The sequence below is a fragment of the Nothoprocta perdicaria genome, unplaced genomic scaffold, assembly GCF_003342845.1.
Source record: "Nothoprocta perdicaria isolate Ctin4 unplaced genomic scaffold, notPer1 scaffold_3, whole genome shotgun sequence".
NCBI classification, from domain to species: Eukaryota; Metazoa; Chordata; class Aves; order Tinamiformes; family Tinamidae; genus Nothoprocta; species Nothoprocta perdicaria.
In genome coordinates this window covers 4,231,510-4,252,792 of record NW_020455532.1, presented here as the reverse complement: position 1 = coordinate 4,252,792, position 21,283 = coordinate 4,231,510, and the positions used below count along the sequence as shown (strand labels likewise).

The following is a 21,283-nucleotide window of genomic DNA, read 5'->3' as shown; positions in this document are numbered from 1 at the left end:
TATTCACGTCTTCAGTAGCCTGACTTGTTTCCTATGGTTATGAAAGAGATCCTTCTCTGATAACAGTTGTTATTGCTGGAACGAATGTCTGATTATGGTCTACTGTAATATATCCTTCTGAATTGCCTTTTCTAATATTATTAGTTGAAAAGAAAAAAGCTCTTCTAATTTAAAGAGGTAAAGTCTTATAGAAGTAGAACATTGGCACTAATTAAGATGACAAGAACACAAGGCTGAGTTGCTGAGGCTACTGGAGTCCAAGTTTTTTTATCTAACAGAAGTATGGGCATCTCGTTCTGTAAAAGTCTTCCTGCTCTTTCCAAAATGCCGCTGTTCTTGGGCAAACCATTGACCTTAGTCTCTTCATCAGTGATTCCCTTGGGCATCGCTCAACGCTGACCAGCATGCAGCAGCTCCACATTCAAGTCCTGGGTTTACTATAAATACCCTGCACGACCTTGGTCAAGTCAGTAGTATTCTGTAACTTGTTTTTTCCATCTGTAAAATGGCAGTAGTGAGGAATCCAGTAGTGTGTTGCCAGCTCTTACATTATGCATGCAAAGTGCTCACTCAGTCTCCTTGTGGCTCCTTGCCTCTAAAATACGAACAATAATGCAACTCTTGTCTACTTATTCTGATTATAACATCTTTATGAATATATTGCTTAGAGTATTTTGGTGCTCTGTCACAAGGGTGCAAGTAAAAGATTTTTCTCTTTTCTTTAAAGGATGACATCCTGTAAACAATGGGCAATGGCAAACAACCAGAAGACAGAAATACCATAAATTCACACAGCTATTTCTGAAAACTAACATCTAGCCACAGCTGTTCATCCAGCCCCAAAATTTGTACTCAGCAAAACACCATCTTCCAGGATAGGTAGGCATCCCATCTGGATCTGAAATCTTTGGGTATAAATGTATATTACATATATATAAAAATAACAAAGCAATCAGAGACATATTTTGACATTTCACACATTAATTTAAACACAGAGTAGCTTCACATGACRCCTGGATTAGGATAAGCAAATCTGTAAAGCCTACACTGAGCAATCTTTTATTATCTTTGCTAGAACAGTGACCTGACACCATTGTTTGATATGACACAAAAGATTTACTATAGCCATCAGCTGAGGAAAGGAGTTTTGCACATTATTAAATGATGAAGCTTTTCCATTGTACAAAAAACATTGGCATTATTGGACTGTCACAAGACTGAGACCGGAGCTCATAACCTGTAACTCACACCTGCCTTTGAACAAGGTTGCCTGTCTACTTCTGCATACGAAGCAGCTCAGTGCTGGCCGTAAACAGCAATTTTTGAAGGTAAATGTTGGCTGAAAAATTCCTCCTGCACTTCCAAGCAGACAGAGCTGCCTGCCCAGCTTTAATTCTTGAACTCACCTGGGCTTGACTGTGGTTCAGCAGCAGAGGATGGAACACTAATGCATTTGCAGGATCCAYTTTACTGTTTCTTGAGGTGCAAAAGAGTTTCTGCACTCAAGGGTAGAGTAAGACACTTAGAGACATGAGTTTATTTCTTTTTTTATAATTTACATGTCCATTATGTGGGGTTTGTGCATGGTTATCATTCTATTTCAGATGCTCTTCTCCTATTCATTAGATTATATAATTTGCTGTTAAGATTCCAGTAAAGTTAGATCCATATGAAAAGACAGCTTGTTTAGTTGCAGGTTTCCAGGAACACTGCATAATATGAACACAGTTGGAACCTCTTGAAAAAAAAAAAAAAAAAAAAAAAAACAGCTCTCCTCTGTTTATATAATTTCCAGTGGGTGCATTTAGATCATAGCTCAGCAAAATAAAGAAATTATGGCCAACTCTGTCTAATACTCTTTCAAGAAAGTTAAAATGCCCAGAACTAGTAAGATGCCAATGGACTGAACTTAGTCCTAGTCTCATCCCTCTGCCTTGTAGCACCATCTACAGAGAGTGTGGCAGCATCACATCCATTGCCAAAATCAGGGAAATATTGTAGTGACCAAAAAATATCTTCCTTCAGTAGTTAAAACACCCAAGAAACTGCTAGTCTGACTGCTCTGAAAGCTGAAAATCCTCTACTACTCAATAACAGCAAGAACTGGGTCTGTTTTGCCAAAAGCTCCTCAATTCACATGCAGATGGTGCCGCTTTGCCAATGACCAAATCGATCTGGTGCCTTTTGCCAGCTTCTTCTCTAACTTTCCTGCAGAAGAACCGCTCCGGCTGCCAAGAGCCCCAGCTGCAAAAGGATGGTGGGATTTGCCATGGCAAAACGCTTTTAATGGTCCATTAAGCTCTGAATCATACCTTCGGCACAAGCCAACTTTGCAGGCTTCAAAAGATTGCAGTATTTCCCCTCCTGCCTCTATCTGCCCAATTACCCAAGGCAGCAATGACATGGGGATTGACCTTCGTCTGATCACCGAGGCGTGAGGCCTGTTTGCCCTCGATTTAGCCCCAACAGCAAAATGGTGATGAGGCGGAGTCATCCACTAGGACGAGACTCAAGAGCACCATTTAAAAGCTCATTTTTGAAATGTGGCTCTAATAATAGAAAGAAAGAAAGAAAGAAAGAAAGAAAGAAAGAAAGAAAGAAAGAAAGAAAGAAAGAAAGAAAGAAAGAAAGAAAGAAAGAAAGAAAGAAAGANGAAAGAAAGAAAGAAAGAAAGAAAGAAAGAAAGAAAGAAAGAAAGAAAGAAAGAAAGAAAGAAAGAAAGAAAGAAAGAAAGAAAGAAAGAAAGAAGAGAAAAAGGCCTAGTTAATTGCCTCAAAATAGAATGTTCCTCTGAAATACAGAGTTTTTTTGTCTTTCTTCGCAAGCTCGAGCCAAATGCCACTGTAGTAACTGGAAAGTTCCCACCATTTTGGACAAGGCGCTGGCTGTGGGAGGCAGTGGGTGTAGGAATGTGCAGGCGTGTACAGTATTGCTGTTATATTGCTCATGAAGGACAGCAGCAAGGAACACAGGGCAAGGGGAGACATAGCAGTCCAAACAGCAGCAAAACATATGGCAGTGAGCACCAGCACCAAGGAGTAACAGAGCTCAACAGTTTTGCAGTTCGTGTTTAGAAAGATATTTAGGGATATGTACAAAAAATATGATCCCTTTAATGAACCAATGGATGGCTCTCTTAAAAAGCATTTGTTCAGCCTTGCTATGCCTACATGAAAGATATACCAGAACCTCATTCCTTTGACGGTTGAACATTTTCTTCAGATTTCTAGTCTGCGCTTATTTATTAGCAGACAGATTAGATGTACTAGCTTTTCTCTGCTCAGAAAAGCAGCTTCTCGACAAAGTCACCAGATTAGTCTAGCACTACCATGTAATACGCATGGTGTATTTTGGCCCATTTCTATCTGCCAGCAGGTCTTGCATTATTCTTTCCTACTAACTTTGTCCAAAAGTCTTGTGCGGTACTGGGATCAGTGTTACTTCAGTCACTTTTCCTCTTTTYATATTTCAGAACATTTTTTTCTGCTCTATAATTGCGTTGTGTTGTTCCTGCACTGATGCTGTTACTTAAACCTATACAGCCAACTACATATTTCATAGGCCTATCCCATTTTGGTTTGTTTCACTTGGATGACACAGTTTCTATGTATTTATTTCCTCTATTTCCACCATATACCATATTTTCTTTTATGTCCTGCCTCTCCCTTTCTCATCCCCTCCACTTCTCTTCTGCACCTCTTGGCAAACATGTCTGAAGAACATTTTGCTATTTGTTTTAGTTTCCTTTGCAAGGTCTAGCTCAGCATTGCTTCTGGCAAATTTCCCTTTATGCCAAAGATGTCRTTTTATTTGATTAATCTTTTTTTTTTCATTCCTCCTACTTTCTTTGCTTATTCCTAATATCCACTTTGAAGTGGTYATTCATGGAGTTAAGTCTGGACCTCTTCCTTACGGAGTTTTATCCCTCTGCATACGAGATCCAGATAATTTCAATACCCTTCACTTGAATTCTAAACCTGCCCAACCTTGAAGACCTCAAAGCTGTCAAAGACCAGAAAGGGTCAGACATAAACTGCCGTTTTTGGCTTTGGGCACATGAGGGAATCTTCTCCCTTGGTTCATGTTCACTGTCCCACCAAATACATGACTGCAACCAGCTTTCCCGGCACACAATCCAGGGCTGAAATAGCGCTCAGAGACCACTGCTCACATGGGAAATTCCGCTCGACTTAGAGCCACACAGGCCGTGCCAAGGGAAGGATGCAAGACCATTAGCTGCAACCTTCCCATAGAATAAAAAATTGTTACRGTAGATTAAAAATTAGCATGAAGAAATGAGGTTTATCCATATATTTTTAAAGCCTCTGTAAGGCAGCCAAAATGAAAACAGATTTCAGCAGACCACAAAAAAATGAAGTGCATGTGCTGGTTCTTGTAAGGCTGGGGCTTATTTCCTTGCTAAATTCCAAGTTTTGGGTCTGTCCCACTTAGGCAGAAGGGCTATTCCAGAAAACTCCCACAAGCTCTTGCACCAGCAAAGAGCTGGTCGTCTTTCTCACTGAATACGTTTGCCCAAACAGCTAGATAAAATGAAGCAACATTTCCAGAAAATGTGGTTGTGATCCTACTATCTGTGTGAACGCTATTTTTTATATATTTTTTTAAAGGAAGGAAATTGAGGCTCTGCTACAGGGCTATGTTTTGGACGTATGAGGGCAATCCATGGGTCCCACTCCCTATTGCGCCCAGSGCAATGGCTTTAAATGACACTGAAMAATCACCACATGCGGGGGCAGCATTTTCGGCATTTCATAAACCATTTCAGTGAGCACTTTTGCTTTTATTAAAAATCTCCTTGGAAACAGTTTACGTGTGTCCTTCCCCTTGGCTTTTTGGGGTGTTTCAAGGTTTTCGAGGGGTTAGTGTTGACCCAAGGGCTGTGCGGGTAACCCTGGAAAGCAGCTGGAGGCCAAAGTGAGCAGGTCCTGCAGGTGAAGAGCTGGATAACGTGACAGGAATGTGCGAATGGTGGGAATATGCGAATGGTGGGAATGTGCGCGCGGAAAGGCCACATCTTCCCCGGGCCGCCGCGCCGCCGGAACGCTGCCCATGCGCCTGGCGGGCGCGGGCGGATGGCGCGGCGCGCTGCACCAGGCGGAAGTGAGGCGCGGCGCCGCCACTTCCGGCGGGGCGATGGCTGGAGGCGGCGGGTGGCGGGGCCCGGCGCGGGGCTCTGTGGCGCCCTGAGCCCCGACCTGGTCCCGGCCCCGGCCCGGGCTCTGTCCCCCGGYCCGGCCCCCGTTCCCGCCCCGGGCTCTGCCCCGGCCGGCCGGCGGCCATGGCCACCCGGCGTCTAACGGACGCGTTCTTGTTGTTGCGGAACAACGCGGTGCAGAGCCGGCAGCTGCTGGCCGAGCAAGTGAGTAGTTACGGCTCCTCCAGCCCTCTGGGGCCACGTAGCATGGCTGCTGCGGTGAGTTCCTCCCTTCGTCCTACCGTACCGCCGCCCGGCGCCCGCGACCCGCCCCGGCCGAGCCCTGCGCCCCCTCCATCCAGCCCCGTCCCTGCCCCGCTCCCAACCCCCTCCCATTTCTCCGTCCCCCTGCCTGCAGACCCCCCTCAGCTCCTTTTTCTGCTCCTCTTGCCTGCTCCCCTCCCCTGCGTCTCTCCTTCATCCTCTCCTCTGTCTTGTCCACACTTGCTGTCCCCTCCCTGCCCCTCTTCCCTTCTCTCTCCCTGTCTACTTTCCCTCCCGGTTCTCCCAACTTTCCTTCTTCCCTGCCCTCCTTCCTGCCCCCTTTTCACCTGCTCCTGTCTCTCTCCCCCCTGCCCCATCCTGCTTCTTTCCCCTCTTTTCCATCCCTCTGCCCTCCCACCTTCAAACTCTCATCTTCTCATCTCCCTTCTTACCCCCTTCCCTCCTCATTCTGCCCTTGCTGTTCTTTCCCTACTACTTCCCATCAAATGAATAGAAGAGATCTGCCTCCACACTCCTGTCTGCTCGCTTCCCAGATAACACAGTTATTAATCCCACARCTTCCTCCTGCTGCTGGGTACCACGGTGTTTGTTGTCCGACACTGTTTCAGCTCTCTCCAAAACAAAAAAGTTGTTTGTGTGCAAAAAAAAACAAAAAAGAGGCAGACCTTTTCTCTTCACTGCGGGCTCTGTTAAATGCGGTAGAGTGGATTAATCCTGGCACTTGAATTTCTCCGTAGCTTGTTGTGGTTCCCATCTTCCTTATTCCTTTCGCCTGCACCAGAAATAATACTGGAAGTTGTCTGTGAAAGGGGGAGCCTGGTAGATTCTAACTTGGTTCTTCATTACAGAAATGTCAGAGGTTTTTGTTCTGGGGCAGTTGATTTGATGCATCTTTTTCTAAATTTTTAAGCTGGTGTAATTTTTGAGCTGCGGTGGAGAACTTAAGAATTGAAGGTTACTTTGAAACCACTTTTAAAATTATTCTCCCCAAAATGGGTGCAAGGAGGCTTTTGTAAAAGCAACAGTTTGAAGGGTGCTAAGGGTTGCATTTCAGTAGCGAGACTTTCCCCATGTTTTTTAGGCGGTATTCACGATGTTAATATGACTTGGAARGTTTGCAGCAGATAGAATGCAGACTGCACACTACCGAGCAGTGAAACTACACTCCCATTCCAGAAGGAGTACAATAACATTTAGTCCCTGCATAAAATATTGTTTACAGTATTTGTCAGCGTTTGTTGAAGCTGGYTCAAAGGAGAGCAAAGCGGACAGATTGGAAGTTGCTGCTCCCTTGTGCTGTGGGTGAAGTTGGTTAATGGCTGAACYCTGCCCATGGTGGACAGTTTTCAGCACCATAAGTGCTGTTTCCTACCTGCATATTTTCACAATAAACGTGAGGATGGCAGAGTGGGAGTGGTGACCTCTCATGTTTCTGAAGTGCCCATTACTGCAACACTTGCAGCAAATTTCTTTTATTTTCAGTAGCATTCAGTAGCATTCCCAGATCCAGGCTGCAGCATACTAGCAGGATAATATTACAAACTGTAGTCTTTAGTACTTTGGCTTCTGCTGGAGAACTCCTTTGTTATTACAACTGTGTGCCAAAAATTGCATTCTGCCCTAGAATGTGCGTCCTCATGCTGATTAACTACTCCTTAAACTCAGATAATTGAAGTAGCATTCATAATGACATCATTTTATTTCAACAGCTTGATAAAGGAGATCATTAAGTAAAGCCTGCTGCTTACTTAAACCACGAGTATTTTGTCCTCATCTTAGACGAGACACGTTTGCTTTGTTAGTCTCCCAAACCTCCTATTTCTTACATAGACCTTCTGCAGCACAAAGTGGCTCAAAGTGAACTTGCAGATGCACTTAGGCCACCAGCCTGTTGTGTTTTTGAGGTGCCTGCAAAATTAATGCCCCCTGAAACTAGACCATAACGTAGTTTATATGTAAGTGAGCGTAGAATATATTTGCCTTTGCTTTGGGGTTTTATTGTCTCTGTTTTATGCTGTGATAACTGTGATGCTTACTAAAAATGTTTTACCCAAATTTGTATGTGTATTCTGCAATCATAATCAAAGGCTTCTATCTCTGCATTAGAGGTTGAATACTGCAATCAAACTAGCCTTGCTGTTGCACTTCAGTCTATTCTAATACTGTATTGCACTTTTTTCACCTGAAATTTTAGTAATCAGAAATTTTATTGTGCAGTTACTTTAAGAACTTAAATTAATCTCTTAAGATTTCTTCTGTTTACCAAGCAACTGAAATACTAAAAAAAAAAAAAAAAAAGTAATGCTGTCTTAAATGCATCATGATTTTGTATTTTTTATTGACTAGTCTTGTTTAAAAAGCCAGGTTGTTTTGTTCTTGGTAAACTATCATTTGAAAACAAAATTCTGTTATTTTCTCAATTGATCATTCCCTGTCTCTGTCCTGTGTTTCTTTTTCCCTTTTATCYTTTGCTGTCTCTAACTGGATGGGGCTGATGGGATCCACAAATCACTTCAGGAGCTGGATGAGGTATTGTCTTTTTCACATTTATTCTGTTACGATGCATGAAACTTGCATCACTGAGTTAAAATATTCCTTTTTTATTCTGCTAATTTGTGAAATTTCATTATATAAATTGAGATGTCCCTTTTCACAGTAAAAGGACAAGGCTGCATAGGGAAGCCAATACAGAAATACACTGTCTCCATAAACTATATCATGCCCTTCTGCACCTGCTGTAGTGCTGCTGTAGATCACTGTGCCTTGGCCTTCAAAAATATTGAACCCTGCCTTTTCACACTTCAGTTATTCAAGTTATGTGACTACAATTAATCGTGATAAAGGGTTTCTTTCTGTATTATTACAGGTCTGCAAAGCAAGATGCAGTAATATGTCATCTCCTCTAAGGAGGACTAATGCTGTATGCTATTACTGAAATGATTTTGTATTAAGTTCCTGTAAATCCACGTCGGGTGTGCTGCTGCTGAGACGGCATGCCTTTTTGTTTTCCTTCCAGGAAGGTCCTCCTTCCTTCCTGATGTTGCCTTCCTGTGTTAGCACTGTTCCCAGAGGCCTTACTTAGGATCAGGACCTTGTGTGATGCATTGCACAGAGCTAGGGTAGGATTGAAGCCACTGACGCCTTGGTGATCCGTTCTGACCCATTATTCCTGAAGTCAGTGGAGCTTTGCTAAATACAGGAGGATGGTGCTGCCGAGCTATACACAATTTGAGAAAAATAGAGAAATTGGAGAAAAATAATAATCAATAAAGCAGGAAAGCCTACTGGGGATGAGAAAAGATGAAGATAAATATGCACTTTTGTAACTGCTAGTTGCATAAAGAAAATCACATTTGGTAGTTTTGATTAAAAAATGAAAGTATGCTTGATCAAAAAATGTAAATATGCTCATCCAGAATGCATTAAATACTTCTAGGTCCTCAGTTAAGTGCCTCAGCTTACTTGTGTATCATTTGTATCTTTCCATTTTAGCCTCTTTCTCTTCTTGGATGTTTTGTTTGGTTTTGTTATTAAACTAGAAGTGATTTGCAGTGGACACAAATGATGAGATTCCCTACAAAACAGGGCTTTTTTTGCTTCTTGGAACATTTTTTTTTTCAGATATAAATTAGAGCTGGTAAACAGCAAATAATGTTGTGAGCTTCAGAGGCTYGGGAGCTGTCAATTAGGAGTCTCTCAGAACTTTTACAGTGGCAAAATCTTATGCTTGAAGCTGTTTTTCCAATTGGGAAGCATGKAATGAAAGTGGGGAGGGAAAGGGACCTACTGCAGTTCTGCAGGTAAGACTTGTCCCCTGTTTCCCCTGGACCTGGGGAAAGCAGTGTGTAAGGCTGACCAGCACGTTGTCTTGTTTCACTTTCTCTGACAATATGTGGAAGATTCTGGAGATTTATTCTGCCTAATAACTGAAACAGCAAGCTCATATCATTGGGATAGAGAAGTGTGGATCACTCACTGATTCAGTAATTTATGCTTAGCACATTCCAATTTCCGTTAAATAAATGATATATCAAATTTAGTTGCRTGTCAGTTTGCAGGAATGTTTGCTATGAGCATATGAGCACCTGGCTAAAGATAGGACTGTTTGATAATATATATATATCATTTTGATTTTGTGAGGAAATGGCTACCATGATTATTTTGAGTTTTCCCCAAATTATTTTGTTAAACTTGCTTGTKAAAATAGCACAAGCCATGTTACACTGTAGATTAAGGATCCACTGATCATGAATCATTTCCTAAAACAAGATGCACCTTTTACTCCTGTGCAAGAATTGCTTGATTTCTCACTGCAATGCCATATGTATCCCTTAAAAAATTTAAGAACCTGCTTTAGGATTAGGTTCCATCTTTCAGATCCTGTAGGAAGTAGGAGTAGATCATTAGTATATGAGGGAACAACCAGGAAACGTGGAGCATGGTTTAAATGCTTCATGTGCAAATGCATTTTTGAGGTTATTTTTATGGAAAAGAAAGGAATATGTGCACTGTTTCCTAATGCTTCAGGATATGCATCTAATTTGAGTATTAATTTTTTGGTTTTAAGGGTGTTTTTCTCCTTTTCTCCTTCTCAGCTTGCTGATGATCGTATGGCACTGGTGTCAGGAATAAGTTTAGATCCTGAAGCAGCAATTGGTGTAACAAAGCGCTTACCTCCCAAATGGGTTGATGGAGCAGAAGAAGTAAGTTTGTGTTAAATGCAATACTGGGTGTGATTTCATGAAAGAATTCATTGGATTATAACTATGACAACATTACTTCTGAAGTTTTATAATAGAAGTATTGTTAAAAAAAAGATTAAAGCAAGCTTTTTTTTTCTCTCTGTGTTGTGATACTGCTGAGTCATCTGTTAAGGGTTTTTGGGCACACTTTATTTTATCATCTTGAAAGTTATATTGTAAATGAAACAAAGGGAAATTATATACGGTGCAAAATTCTAAAAGGCTGGATTTCCATGATCAGTGGGAGTCCGAAATTAGCATTTCATTTAAACTGTTAGAATAGGGCTCATCATAGCTGATCACTGAACGACTGGTGACTGCAGAAGATCCTAAAGTTCTCAGCACGCAAAGTTCTTAGCTTAGAAAGGAGGATATAGGATCCAAAAGTTCGAAGTTTAGAAGGGAAGATATTTAAAAAAAAAAAAAAAAAAACCCACTTCCACTTCCTTGTTTATTTGAGCCTTTTGAAAGATCCAACTGCATAGACCCCAAATCCTTACAGATTTATTTCTAGTGACTGGTATGAAAGCATGTCCTCATGTCCTTTATCACCGTTGAACCCAATCTATAGGATATTTAACAGAGATAGTGTGACTTGAATTTTCACTTATATTTTTGGAAGTTGACTAAACTTTCTTACTATAACATTAATCGTATAATAATGAAAATATTCCAACTTAATAATGCATAACTGAAAACAGCACAGTTTTGCCAAGATAAATTAGAGGAGAGTTTATGCCTGATTAAAAAAGTCACTAACTCGCGAAGCTTATGAAAATTTCCCTCACTAAGAGGTTGGCTTTTTATGTTTGTTTTTTAATGATCTTTAGTCTGGTCTTTTATGTTACAGATATTTCTTTTAATGGTTTTGCATTATTTGTCTATCATCTATCAAAGCTCAGAACCTTTTCCTCTGAAACATTAGTCACTTCCCTTTCTCCATTGTTGGGTTTTTGTATTTTAGATTCAATATGATATCGCCAGGGTTAAACAGAAGATGAAAGAATTAGCCAGTCTTCATGATAAACATCTAAACAGACCAACATTGGATGACAGCAGTGAAGAAGAACATGCAATAGAAATAACCACTCAAGAGATAACACAGGTGCAGATTGCTTTCAATTTTAAAGCTACAGTATTGTGTATCTATAATGCAYATCCTCATGGGAAGCAGTGGTTTCCTAGGAATATCCTCTGTAATCAGTATTTATGTGAGCCAGGCTCCTGGATTCTGTGCTTAGTAGTGCTGCTCAGTGAACTACTCAACAAGTCACTTGAACTCTCTCTTCCTATATTTACCTGCTTGCTTTTGTGCTSTGGAATGGGATTATAAAATTATGATAAATCATGCTTACAGGTATCTGACAGGAATACAGAAGGTTTTTTTCAGTATCTTCCAGGCTGAACAGTTTGAAGGAAATGTATTTGGTCAAAATTACTTGTGCTACCCTGTTAGGTTTTAATAGATTTTTCATCCATATTCAATGTTTTTATTCTGTGAACACTCTGAGTGCTCTTCTAAATGCTGGGCTGCTCAGCAGGGACTCTGCTTTAAAAATCTGTAAGTCAAAATCTTAGTCTTACATTTTGGACTTTAGTAATGTCGTATTTAAAATGTGTGTTGCTGAACTTCTAACTAACAGAAGTGTTTTCTCAGTTATTTCACAGGTGTCAGAGAGCAGTCCAAGTCTTGCAGAGCAGGTCACGCAGTTGTACAGAACAAGAACAACGTGTTCTCAGGAATGTAGTGTCTTCCTTAGCACAGTCCCTTCAGGACCTATCCACCAACTTTAGGCATGCACAGTCTGACTATCTAAAACGTAAGCATAAGAAATAGAGTAATGCATGGGCACTTTCTGTGAAGAACAGTAACTAAATGGTGCCTATTTCCTTGGCTAAGAAAAGTGAAACACTGAAAAGTTAAGTGATGTTCCTAACACCACCAAGAAGGGAGATTAGAATTCAGGAGTTTCTGGTTCAATAGCCCATGCTCAATCTGCTTAACTGTATGTCTCTCCTTCATATTGATAAAGCGTAAATGTCATGGTTAAATATATCAGTGAAATTGGACGTGTATTTCTACCTTACAAATTTGCTCATCACTTCTCAAATTGTCATCTGCAAAGCTGCTTCTTTTACACTGGTGAAACAGCCATTGACCTTCAGACATTATACCTGTTGTTGACTGGTAATCTGATTAAGCTTTAAAAGGTGACTTGAGATGGATTAAAAATTCTGTATGTATGAACAGTTTGAAAATGGAATATTTAAATCCAAAATTGAGTACAACCCTATTTTTAGCATAGTAAAGTAAGCTTAATTCAATCTTGTAAAAAGTTTGATATTTAAACTTAATCCTGGTGTAATATTTCTCCTTCCCATGCTGTAAATGGCACAAATAGAACTTAGTATACAATTCAGAAGGATGTTCCTGAAAGTATTTGTTAGAAAATAGGCCAGAGTCATTACTCAGACATAATATTGCTCTTTTAAACCTTGGGGTCTAACTTTTTAACTGCATAGAACATAATGACTTAATCTGTGCCTTAATCAAGGTCTTGCCCATCTGGCAAAATTGATTATGCTTTGTTAAAAAAACAAACCTGTATGACAGTTAACATTCAGRATCTGCTAGTTTTTTAATTTATTAGCAAGATTTTATTTCTTATTTCTTACTATCTTGTGCTTCAGATATTACTATCCGTTGTGTATTTTGTTCCTCTAAAAGCTCTTGGAAGATACTGTTCTACCTACACACGCTTTTGAAAGTTGATAGGAAATCTGAGTGACTTWTTCAGTGTGCCTGAACAATGTGCTGAAATGCAATTTGTCTTTTACAGGCATGAAGAACAGAGAAGAAAGATCCAAGCACTTTTTTGACACATCCGTTCCACTTATGGATGATGGTGAAGACAATACACTTTATGATAGGGTAAGTAAAGGTATTGGTACTTTAAATCAATGCAAGGGTGTTTTGTTTTTATTTTAGTGTACCTTTAATATGAAAATAACAAAAGAAGATGAAAATCTCATGTGTACTGAGCCCCAAACTACATGGAAGAAAACATTTTTGGATCTTTGTATGATACATTTACCTGATTAGGATTGTATTGCTTTTGAGATGTTAAAAGGACTCTGTACCATCACCTTCAGTGTTGTAGTGTGATGGGAACTCAGTCTAACTACTGAATTCTTCTTGCATGACTGACAAGCACTTTTCAGGAGGTCTGATAATACAGTGCTGTTCCTGGTCACATCATCTCCCTGGGCATACGCGAGAGTAATTGTTAAAAAGTTGCGATACTTGGAGTACTTGTAGACTTATAGTTTGGGGATACTGCATATCTAAGCAATACTGGAGTTTGTTTCATGTGTCCTATTTAACGGTACACCAGAATATTCTATAAGTTGAAAATTTATTTGAAAGGTAGCCTTTGTTTTCTCCATGATTTGCTCTAAGAGGGGTTTTGCTTGATGTCTAAATCGGAATGGTGGAAAAGAAAGGATTAGGGCTCTGTTGTAAATGGCTTTGGAAGATAAAAATAGTAAGGTCTCAGTAGTATTAAAAAAAAAACAAAAAACATGTTTTGTCTTTACACATTTTAATGGGTCACTGACATTGAGACTTTCTATAATGCTGATCAAGCAGTAGATAGCCTATAATTACAAGTTGCTTGCACACATTAGTTTTTTACATCAATAAAAATGCTATTTTAGGACAGACTTTATTTTAAAATTTCTTTGTATGTTTAAATAGGATGTAAAATTTGATTTTTTTCTACTATACCTATGAATAGTCTTCTGAATTATCTTAGCAACTCTGAAACTCTGGTTTTTAAAATATAGCAAGATTTTTATTAGATAATTGCCATGAAGGTTCCAAGAACACTGTTATGTTATGAAATCTTACAATAATTATTTCTAGTGTTAACATGCTGTTAATGATAATTTAACATTTAAATCTTTTATTTCAACAGGGTTTTACAGATGACCAGCTAGCACTGGTGGAGCAAAACACGTTAATGGTCGAAGAACGGGAACGAGAAATCCGTCAGATTGTACAGTCTATCTCTGATCTCAATGAAATATTTAGGGACCTGGGAGCAATGATAGTAGAACAGGTATATTGGCACCACAGTGTTAGTAAGAAATAGGAGATTCCATGTAGCAAGGCTACAAGGCTTCCAGATGCTTCCTGTTTTATTGTCCTGTTTCCATTTGTTTATCACTTTTCCAAACTTCATTTGTTCAGTCTGAGGGAACAGAAAGGGAAAAATGAGTAGTTGGTCATGAGGATTAGACTAGCATAGAATGCTGGAGCTTTGTTATTTCTCCCAAAGGTTGTGTTTAGGTGAACCTGTCAGCCAAGTGCATCTGAACTGAAAGTAAGGAATTATTAAAGGATGTGATGTGAGATGGTGACAGGGTTGCCAGTTAAGCACTGAATGAGGATGTCCCCTAGAAAATGTCCTAGCCTGTTCTTCTGTAAAAGTTCAGAGCTCACACAGTTCATTAGCTCTTTGTTGTAAACCTTGTTTATTACTCTGTTGATTATAGCAATAATTGGAAAGTGTTTAGATTCCAGTTGGTGTTCATTCTCTCATTTTGTCTAGGGAACAGTTCTAGATAGAATTGACTACAATGTTGAACAGTCATGTATCAAAACTGAAGAGGGCCTAAAACAGTTACATAAGGTAAGCTCACTGAATACTTAAGATGCTTTGCATACCTAATAATCTTTTATAATTTAATAGCCATTAAGTTCCTAAGGGCCTTTTTTCATCTAGACATCTTCCTTGTTAGATATGATTTCTGTACATTATAAAATGTCCAACTGTTTTCTAGTAGGATCTTTCCAGATAACTTGTTTTAACAACATACTTGATGCCTAGCATTAAGTTTCTGAATCACTTTTCAGGGCATCCAAGCAGTGTCCTCTGATCTTTATGCTGCAGACATGTTGAGACCTACCTCCAATTCCTTCTGTCTTTAGTGTTTGTTTTGAGAGCCAGGCACTCCTGAAATAGGACTGGTTATTGCATACCTCACTACAGATTTCAATCAGTTGGTTAATATAGCTGGGTTTGAAAGTATTATCTCATTGAGTAGCAAGGATAAGTTTTTTTTTCTCTTACAGTATGACATTTGTTAGAAGTTAGATCCAACCTTATGCTTTTAATGTGAAACTTTTACCACAAACATCTCACAGCTTTGAATTGGCAGCAGAACACAGATTTTTGTGGTTGTTTTGTTTTCTTGACTTCGTTGTTGTTGTTGTTTTCTTTTGATTTTAAGCAAAGTTCTGACTTGTCAGCTCAGTTTAGCACCTTTCGCAGCTGGAAATGAAATGGAATTAGAGATTTATGCAAAAACCTCTATGAGTAGAACATTCCGTCTGGGAAATGTGGGCATCTTATTAATGCACACTCAACTTCCTTATGTTATGGCAGACAATATTTTGTCAGCAAAAAGATGCCATTTGGGAAGATCAAAGTAAATTGCATTATAGGTTTATTTTTGTTGTGCATAGAGGTAAATTGGGACCATTAAAGTAAGGCATTAACCTCTGGAAAACAARTTTTAAAGTAACTGCAAGCATTTTGCACAAACTGAACTGGAAATGAATCAATTGTAGTGAAGACTGCTTATAGGCTAGTAGCAGTGAATGAATCATCAGCAACCCCCTTTAATACTTGCTGATAGATATGATATGGATTTTTGATGCAATATATAGTTTATATCGGACATTTTCACTACAGCATAGATTTTTTCTTGTCTACCATGTAAGATGTGCACACACATCTGAATGGTAATATAAAAAACAAATGCTGTGGTGTGGAAGTCCTGATAGCTTGTGAAAATTATGCTATTGCACACATTAAAGAAGAATAAAGTTAACTAGAAGGCACTTTCATAGAAATGGCATGCATTCACTTGAATTGCTAGTTACCAAGTCATCCTTCACTGAAAATTGGAATGAAAGTTACAACTTTGTAATACTTTAAACTTGATTAACTAGTCACAGTGGTTGCAGATGAGATAGTTGCAGGTCAGTAATCCTCATTAGTAGATCTGATAACAAGTAATTATTTTGCAGGGACTGTAAAAGAGCAGAATTAATTTCCTTTTCCCTTTAAATTTTCAAGTTTTATTAATTTAAAACGAATTAAATGCAAGTTTTGTTTTGTTTAGCTTCTATTAGCAGACTTTCATTTGGCTTCTGGAGAGTTTTCTCCATGTTGCCTCCTTTTAATTCCCCTGGGAAAAAGAGGAAAGGGATGAGAAAATGTGGTTAGAAGGAAGAAGGAATGAAGCAGAAAACTGAGAACCAAATCAAAATGAAAACTTTCAGTTCTAATTGAATTTAAATGAAAATGCACAGCTGAATCAGGTACAGCAAAAATCCCTATTAAAACATGAAGTTTTATTATAATTTTAATACCCTTGGAGTATAATAGAGCAATCTTGTACCAACAGAATGAGTTAAAGCATTTTACCAGATCTTCTTGTTCAGACCTTGATGTACCCAGTTGCCAGACTTTTGTTTCACAGTCTTCATACCAAAGTGTTCTTACAAATGAAGTATCACTTCTGTACAATCAGTATTATGTGCAGTGTCTTATGGAGGCATAGGATCTTCTCAAGGACTGCTGAAGAAAAGTCACAGCAAGGTTTTTTTTAACCAGTACAAAGGGCATTCTCCTGCAAAGAGCCCCTCGATATGGCTAAATGTGACTTCAGTGTGAAGTTGATAGTGAGACTGCAGTTATTTTGTGGGAGTTGCTTGCAATATACATTGTATGAAATACCAAGTTAGCCCCAAAAATACTAAGATGTACTTGATTATACTAAGCAAGTCTGCACTTCAGAGTTCTGCAGAAATCTAAGTATTAATTGTCTCTTCTGTTTTTATAGGCTGAGCAATATCAAAAGAAGAATCGGAAGATGCTTGTTATTTTAATTTTGTTYGTTTTAGTAGTTGTCCTTATTGTTGTTCTTATTGCTGTAAAGTCRCACTAGGTTTCACTTTTCTTAATTTTTTGGATTTTGTGAACTGTTTTTCCCAATGTGAATGGATGGACCTGCACTCYAGAAAGCTGCCTTTGAATGTATAAGCCCTCGCGGTACAAAGCTTGTGCAATGCTTCRGAAGAGCTCGTTTGGAAGGACTTTGGAAGTACAAGTTTGGTCATCTGTGAGGTGTTTGTAAAGGCTATAAGGAAAATACCAGGAATTTGGTGATCCTCTGAAATGGATTATCTGGCTCCTTATCCAGGGGTATTTGGAAACATAGAACATAAATGTCAATTTCATATTTCTTTTTGTTAATGTGTACAGTAAGTGTGTTTTTGTGACCAAAACTGTTTTTTCAGTCATCTTATGTCACTGTTATCATGGGCTTCAAATTTAAACCATGTTCCTGAGTCATGGGGCTCAATAACACAAACAGATCTGGATATAAGATGCATTAAAAGAAGCACAAAAATGTTTGACTTTTGGTTCAGACTCAACGCCACCAAAAACTGGATAGACTGCTAAAAAGGAAAGCTTTTAAAAATGAGAACCTAATCCAACCCTATGATCTTAATTTAGATATTGCACCATTACAAAGAATCAGAATAGTACTTAATCTTGTAAATAGCAAGATCTAATCATTGACATAATGTAGCATACTTAGTTAATTACAAAATTTTCTAAGCTTGAGTAATCATGGGAATGTTTTCCCTCTTCAGAAAGATGCCATGGTGGTTTTCATGTACAGTTTTTTTTAATATAGTTTACAAGCATTACATTGAAACAGTGATAAAGTTGAAGCCAGAAAATACAGGAATTACCTTTTAGCCTGCTATATCATCTGGCCTGCTATAGCAGATCTGGGATATTTCATTCTACTGTTGTTGCATAAGCTGTTTATTTTACAGTACCTCTGCCCTGCCTCTGCAAGTTGGTAAACTTGCATTAAAAAAAAACATGACTTCACTACAGTATATATTGCATTCATTCTTCTTGACAGAATATTACTTTTTCAAACCCCTACCTGGAGGAGAGCATGTTAATAGTCTTGTACTGACCAAGACAGCTGTTGAGCAACTGACAGGTATTAGGCCTAAGTACAGATTTTTTTTCTAATATTTCTTGCAGTTTAAAAATTTGACTGTGGGCTGTGAAATAAAATAAGGAAACATTTTAGTAATAGATTATTCATGATTTAATTCAGGCCTGAAGTGATGTGCAATTTTAGAAGGCCTTGTCTTAATATTTTTAGTACTTTTTTTTTTGTGGATTGTTTTTGCTTGAAGGACTGTAATTTTTATTTCCTTTTGTGACGGATACGGTAATCCCCATAAACTTGCAGGGTTAATCTGCARAAGGCCTCTGATGTATGTACAGTTTCGTAATATTAATGATTCTGATGTTGCATATGGGAAATAAGAGTCTTGTGCCTGCCCTGAGCTGCTGTTTTTACTGTGTGTATATAGTGAGGAGGACCTAAGGCAGCCCGGCTCTAAGCTCAGTGCAGGAACAGACCTGACAAGTCTACAGAGACATGAAAGCCTCAGCTTTTTGTGTGGCTTATTGTGAAAAGCTTTGTACTCCCCTTATTACCTCTGGACAAAGGGGGTTTTGAACTTCCAAAACTGCCAGTTCAAACCCTTGATTGAATTCACAGAGTAAATTGGTAAAAGAAGGAATGATGCTTTAGCTGGGTGTGCAGCTTCCATRTTTTGGTATAGATCTTTTCATTGATCATGAGTAAAACTACTGTCTCCCTGGTGTGCTGTCTACATCTTCTGGTGTGAAGCAGCAAATTGCTATAATTTAATATGCTGTATTTGCAACTTTCTAACATGAGATTGTGTTATTTATTTCTGTCTTGACTGGTGCTTTTGACATTTTATCATGCCTAATGAATTCAAAGAAGTAATAAAACACTTCCAACCTAATTGGTCAGTTGCTTATTTTTTTGAAATAGTATTAACTGGCACAAATACTTGCCGAAATGTTAATGTGTCTCTGTGTGAATCATTCCCTAAATGAAAGGAGCAATGACATAAATTATCTTTAAAAGCTTTTTTGTGTGTGTTCTGTAACATAATGTAATTTTGCATTGTCAAAAGTAGGACAGAGATTAAATTGTTTTCTATGTAGGTGGCATTAAAATGACAGTGAAGTCTTAACTCCAGTAAGGCAAGTGGTGACGTATTTTCTAGCCAAATACTGTAAAGGAAAGTGCAGTTCTTGATATCTACTGTGCAAGAGGTTGAACTTGGATGGGAGTTGTCCTGTGTAATTTGAAGTGGAAGTGATTGAAGCAGACTGTATCTGAGGGAGAAAAAAAAAGAATTCCTAGGTTTCCAAATTTCAGATGCCCAAAATTTGTTACAACTGCATGTAAATAGTTATTGGCAGCTAAACCATAAACACTMATGCAGTGCTTTGTAAAAGCATCTCTATCCACCTGGGGTGTTAAAATAATTTGAGATACCATCAGTGGCATTRGGCTGTGAAAGCCACCAAAAAGGCCACAACAAAGAAAAGACTTTGAGCAGTAGCTGGTTMCTGCTCTGGTGTTGGAGCCAGCCCTTCGCTAGACTGTCTGCTGGGAATCCAGGGCTTTCTTCACCACCTCTGATTTGCTGGATCTATTGGCTTGTACAAAATATTTCTATTAAAATGCACATAAGCATGAAAAAATAAGCTGCTACTTCTCATTGATGTGACCTTTTTTTAAATAAATACGGTAATATTTGAAAGCAACAATATTAGAAACCCTATTGTGGAGAATTCATTCCAGTTTTAGAAACTGAGGAGTAAAAGGCAAGATTATATTTTCTGTAAATTTTGATTGTGCTTCCTAATTTGCCTTCATTTAGGGTATGCTTTTATGAAACACTTCAATTGTCTTTACTTAAATCTTAAGTACAGCCTTTTTGGTACAGCCGTGTTAAGTTTTTTGCATGTGTAATAGACTTGTGAAACCAATTTTAATGAAGAAAATATTTACTCTCAAAAAAAAAGTTCCCAGATTTAATTACTTAAAACTCATAAGAAACAGGGAATTAGTTATGCTTTTCAAATATTAATTGTTCTGAATTATGTAAGCATCTTTCAGGGGAGGGTTGAATGGCTTAATTCCATAAATACTTGTAACTGATACAGCACTAAAAATTGTGGTAGTTCTAGAAGGTTGGTCCACTCTGCAGCTTTCACTGTGGCTCACGTTAGTAGAAATCTCTGCAACTACCAGAGGAAATAGGTAGAAAGTCCAGTGCCTTGATTAGGATCCTTTCATTAAAGTCAATGAAAGAAGGATGAAGGGCCAGAGGAGTATTTCCTATTGTTTTGTTTGCATTTTGGATAATACAGTACTGTCCTGATACTGACAATAATTCTGAAATGGCAAGATTTGAATTAAATGACAAGATTTCCATCTGATAGAGACTTTCTGTGTCTCAATCCTGAAATAACTACGGTCTCCTATTGTTTTTTCATATCTTTTACACTGTTTGCCCATGTATTTGAATGATGGCAAAACACAGATTGTGTTTTTTGGCTCAATAAGAGCCTGATAAACGTTGTTGTTGGAACTTGGTTATTGGGTTATTGTTTCCATTTTGTGATGATGCTTCATTTACCTCTGCAGCAGATTTTGAYTCATCTTTTTGTCCCGACCAATTTTAAATGCATCAGGCAGTAAAGTTTCCATAGCTTCCCTTCAGAAACTGAGTAGGACCTTACACTAAGGAAGCTTTTTCTGGAATACAGCCTAATTTCTTTTTCTTTGTAGTTGTATTTCCATTATTTGCACCAGCACTCACTTCTCCAGCATTAAGTAGAAATACACTCCTTTTTTGATGTTTAGACTTTCCACATAGCTGCAGATTAATGTGTATTTGTTCCCTACTGACCCAACATTAATAGGATATCCTTGGCAAATATGAAAAGATGAGGATAAATACCATGTTATATTTTAAATAAACATTTCAATTAACTGCTAAAGCTGCAATTTGGAAAACATTTGTTTTCTTTTAGTGAATGTGCATGTTTTACCTTGGAGTATGTTTTGGCTAGCTCACTTTTCTGGAATAATTTTGAGAAGT

General features: G+C 38.5%; 1 protein-coding gene across 4 annotated transcripts; it reads left to right on the top strand.

The window, feature by feature from the left end:
• The first annotated feature begins 5,265 nt into the window (after window positions 1-5,265).
• STX16 (syntaxin 16) lies at window positions 5,266-19,036 on the top strand. Of its 4 annotated transcripts, none has more exons than XM_026042044.1 (9): window positions 5,266-5,380; window positions 7,958-7,969; window positions 10,036-10,143; window positions 11,147-11,287; window positions 11,840-12,002; window positions 13,023-13,114; window positions 14,160-14,303; window positions 14,796-14,876; window positions 17,098-19,036. In XM_026042044.1, the coding sequence occupies exons 1-9, from the start codon at window positions 5,300-5,302 to the stop codon at window positions 17,200-17,202; spliced, it is 927 nt and encodes a 308-aa protein (XP_025897829.1). In that variant the 5' UTR covers window positions 5,266-5,299; the 3' UTR covers window positions 17,203-19,036. The 4 variants fall into 4 exon arrangements, with proteins under 4 accessions (XP_025897829.1, XP_025897828.1, XP_025897830.1 ...); XM_026042043.1 differs by having other exon boundaries at window positions 5,266-5,434; XM_026042045.1 differs by lacking the exon at window positions 7,958-7,969.
• Window positions 19,037-21,283: the final 2,247 nt, after the last annotated feature.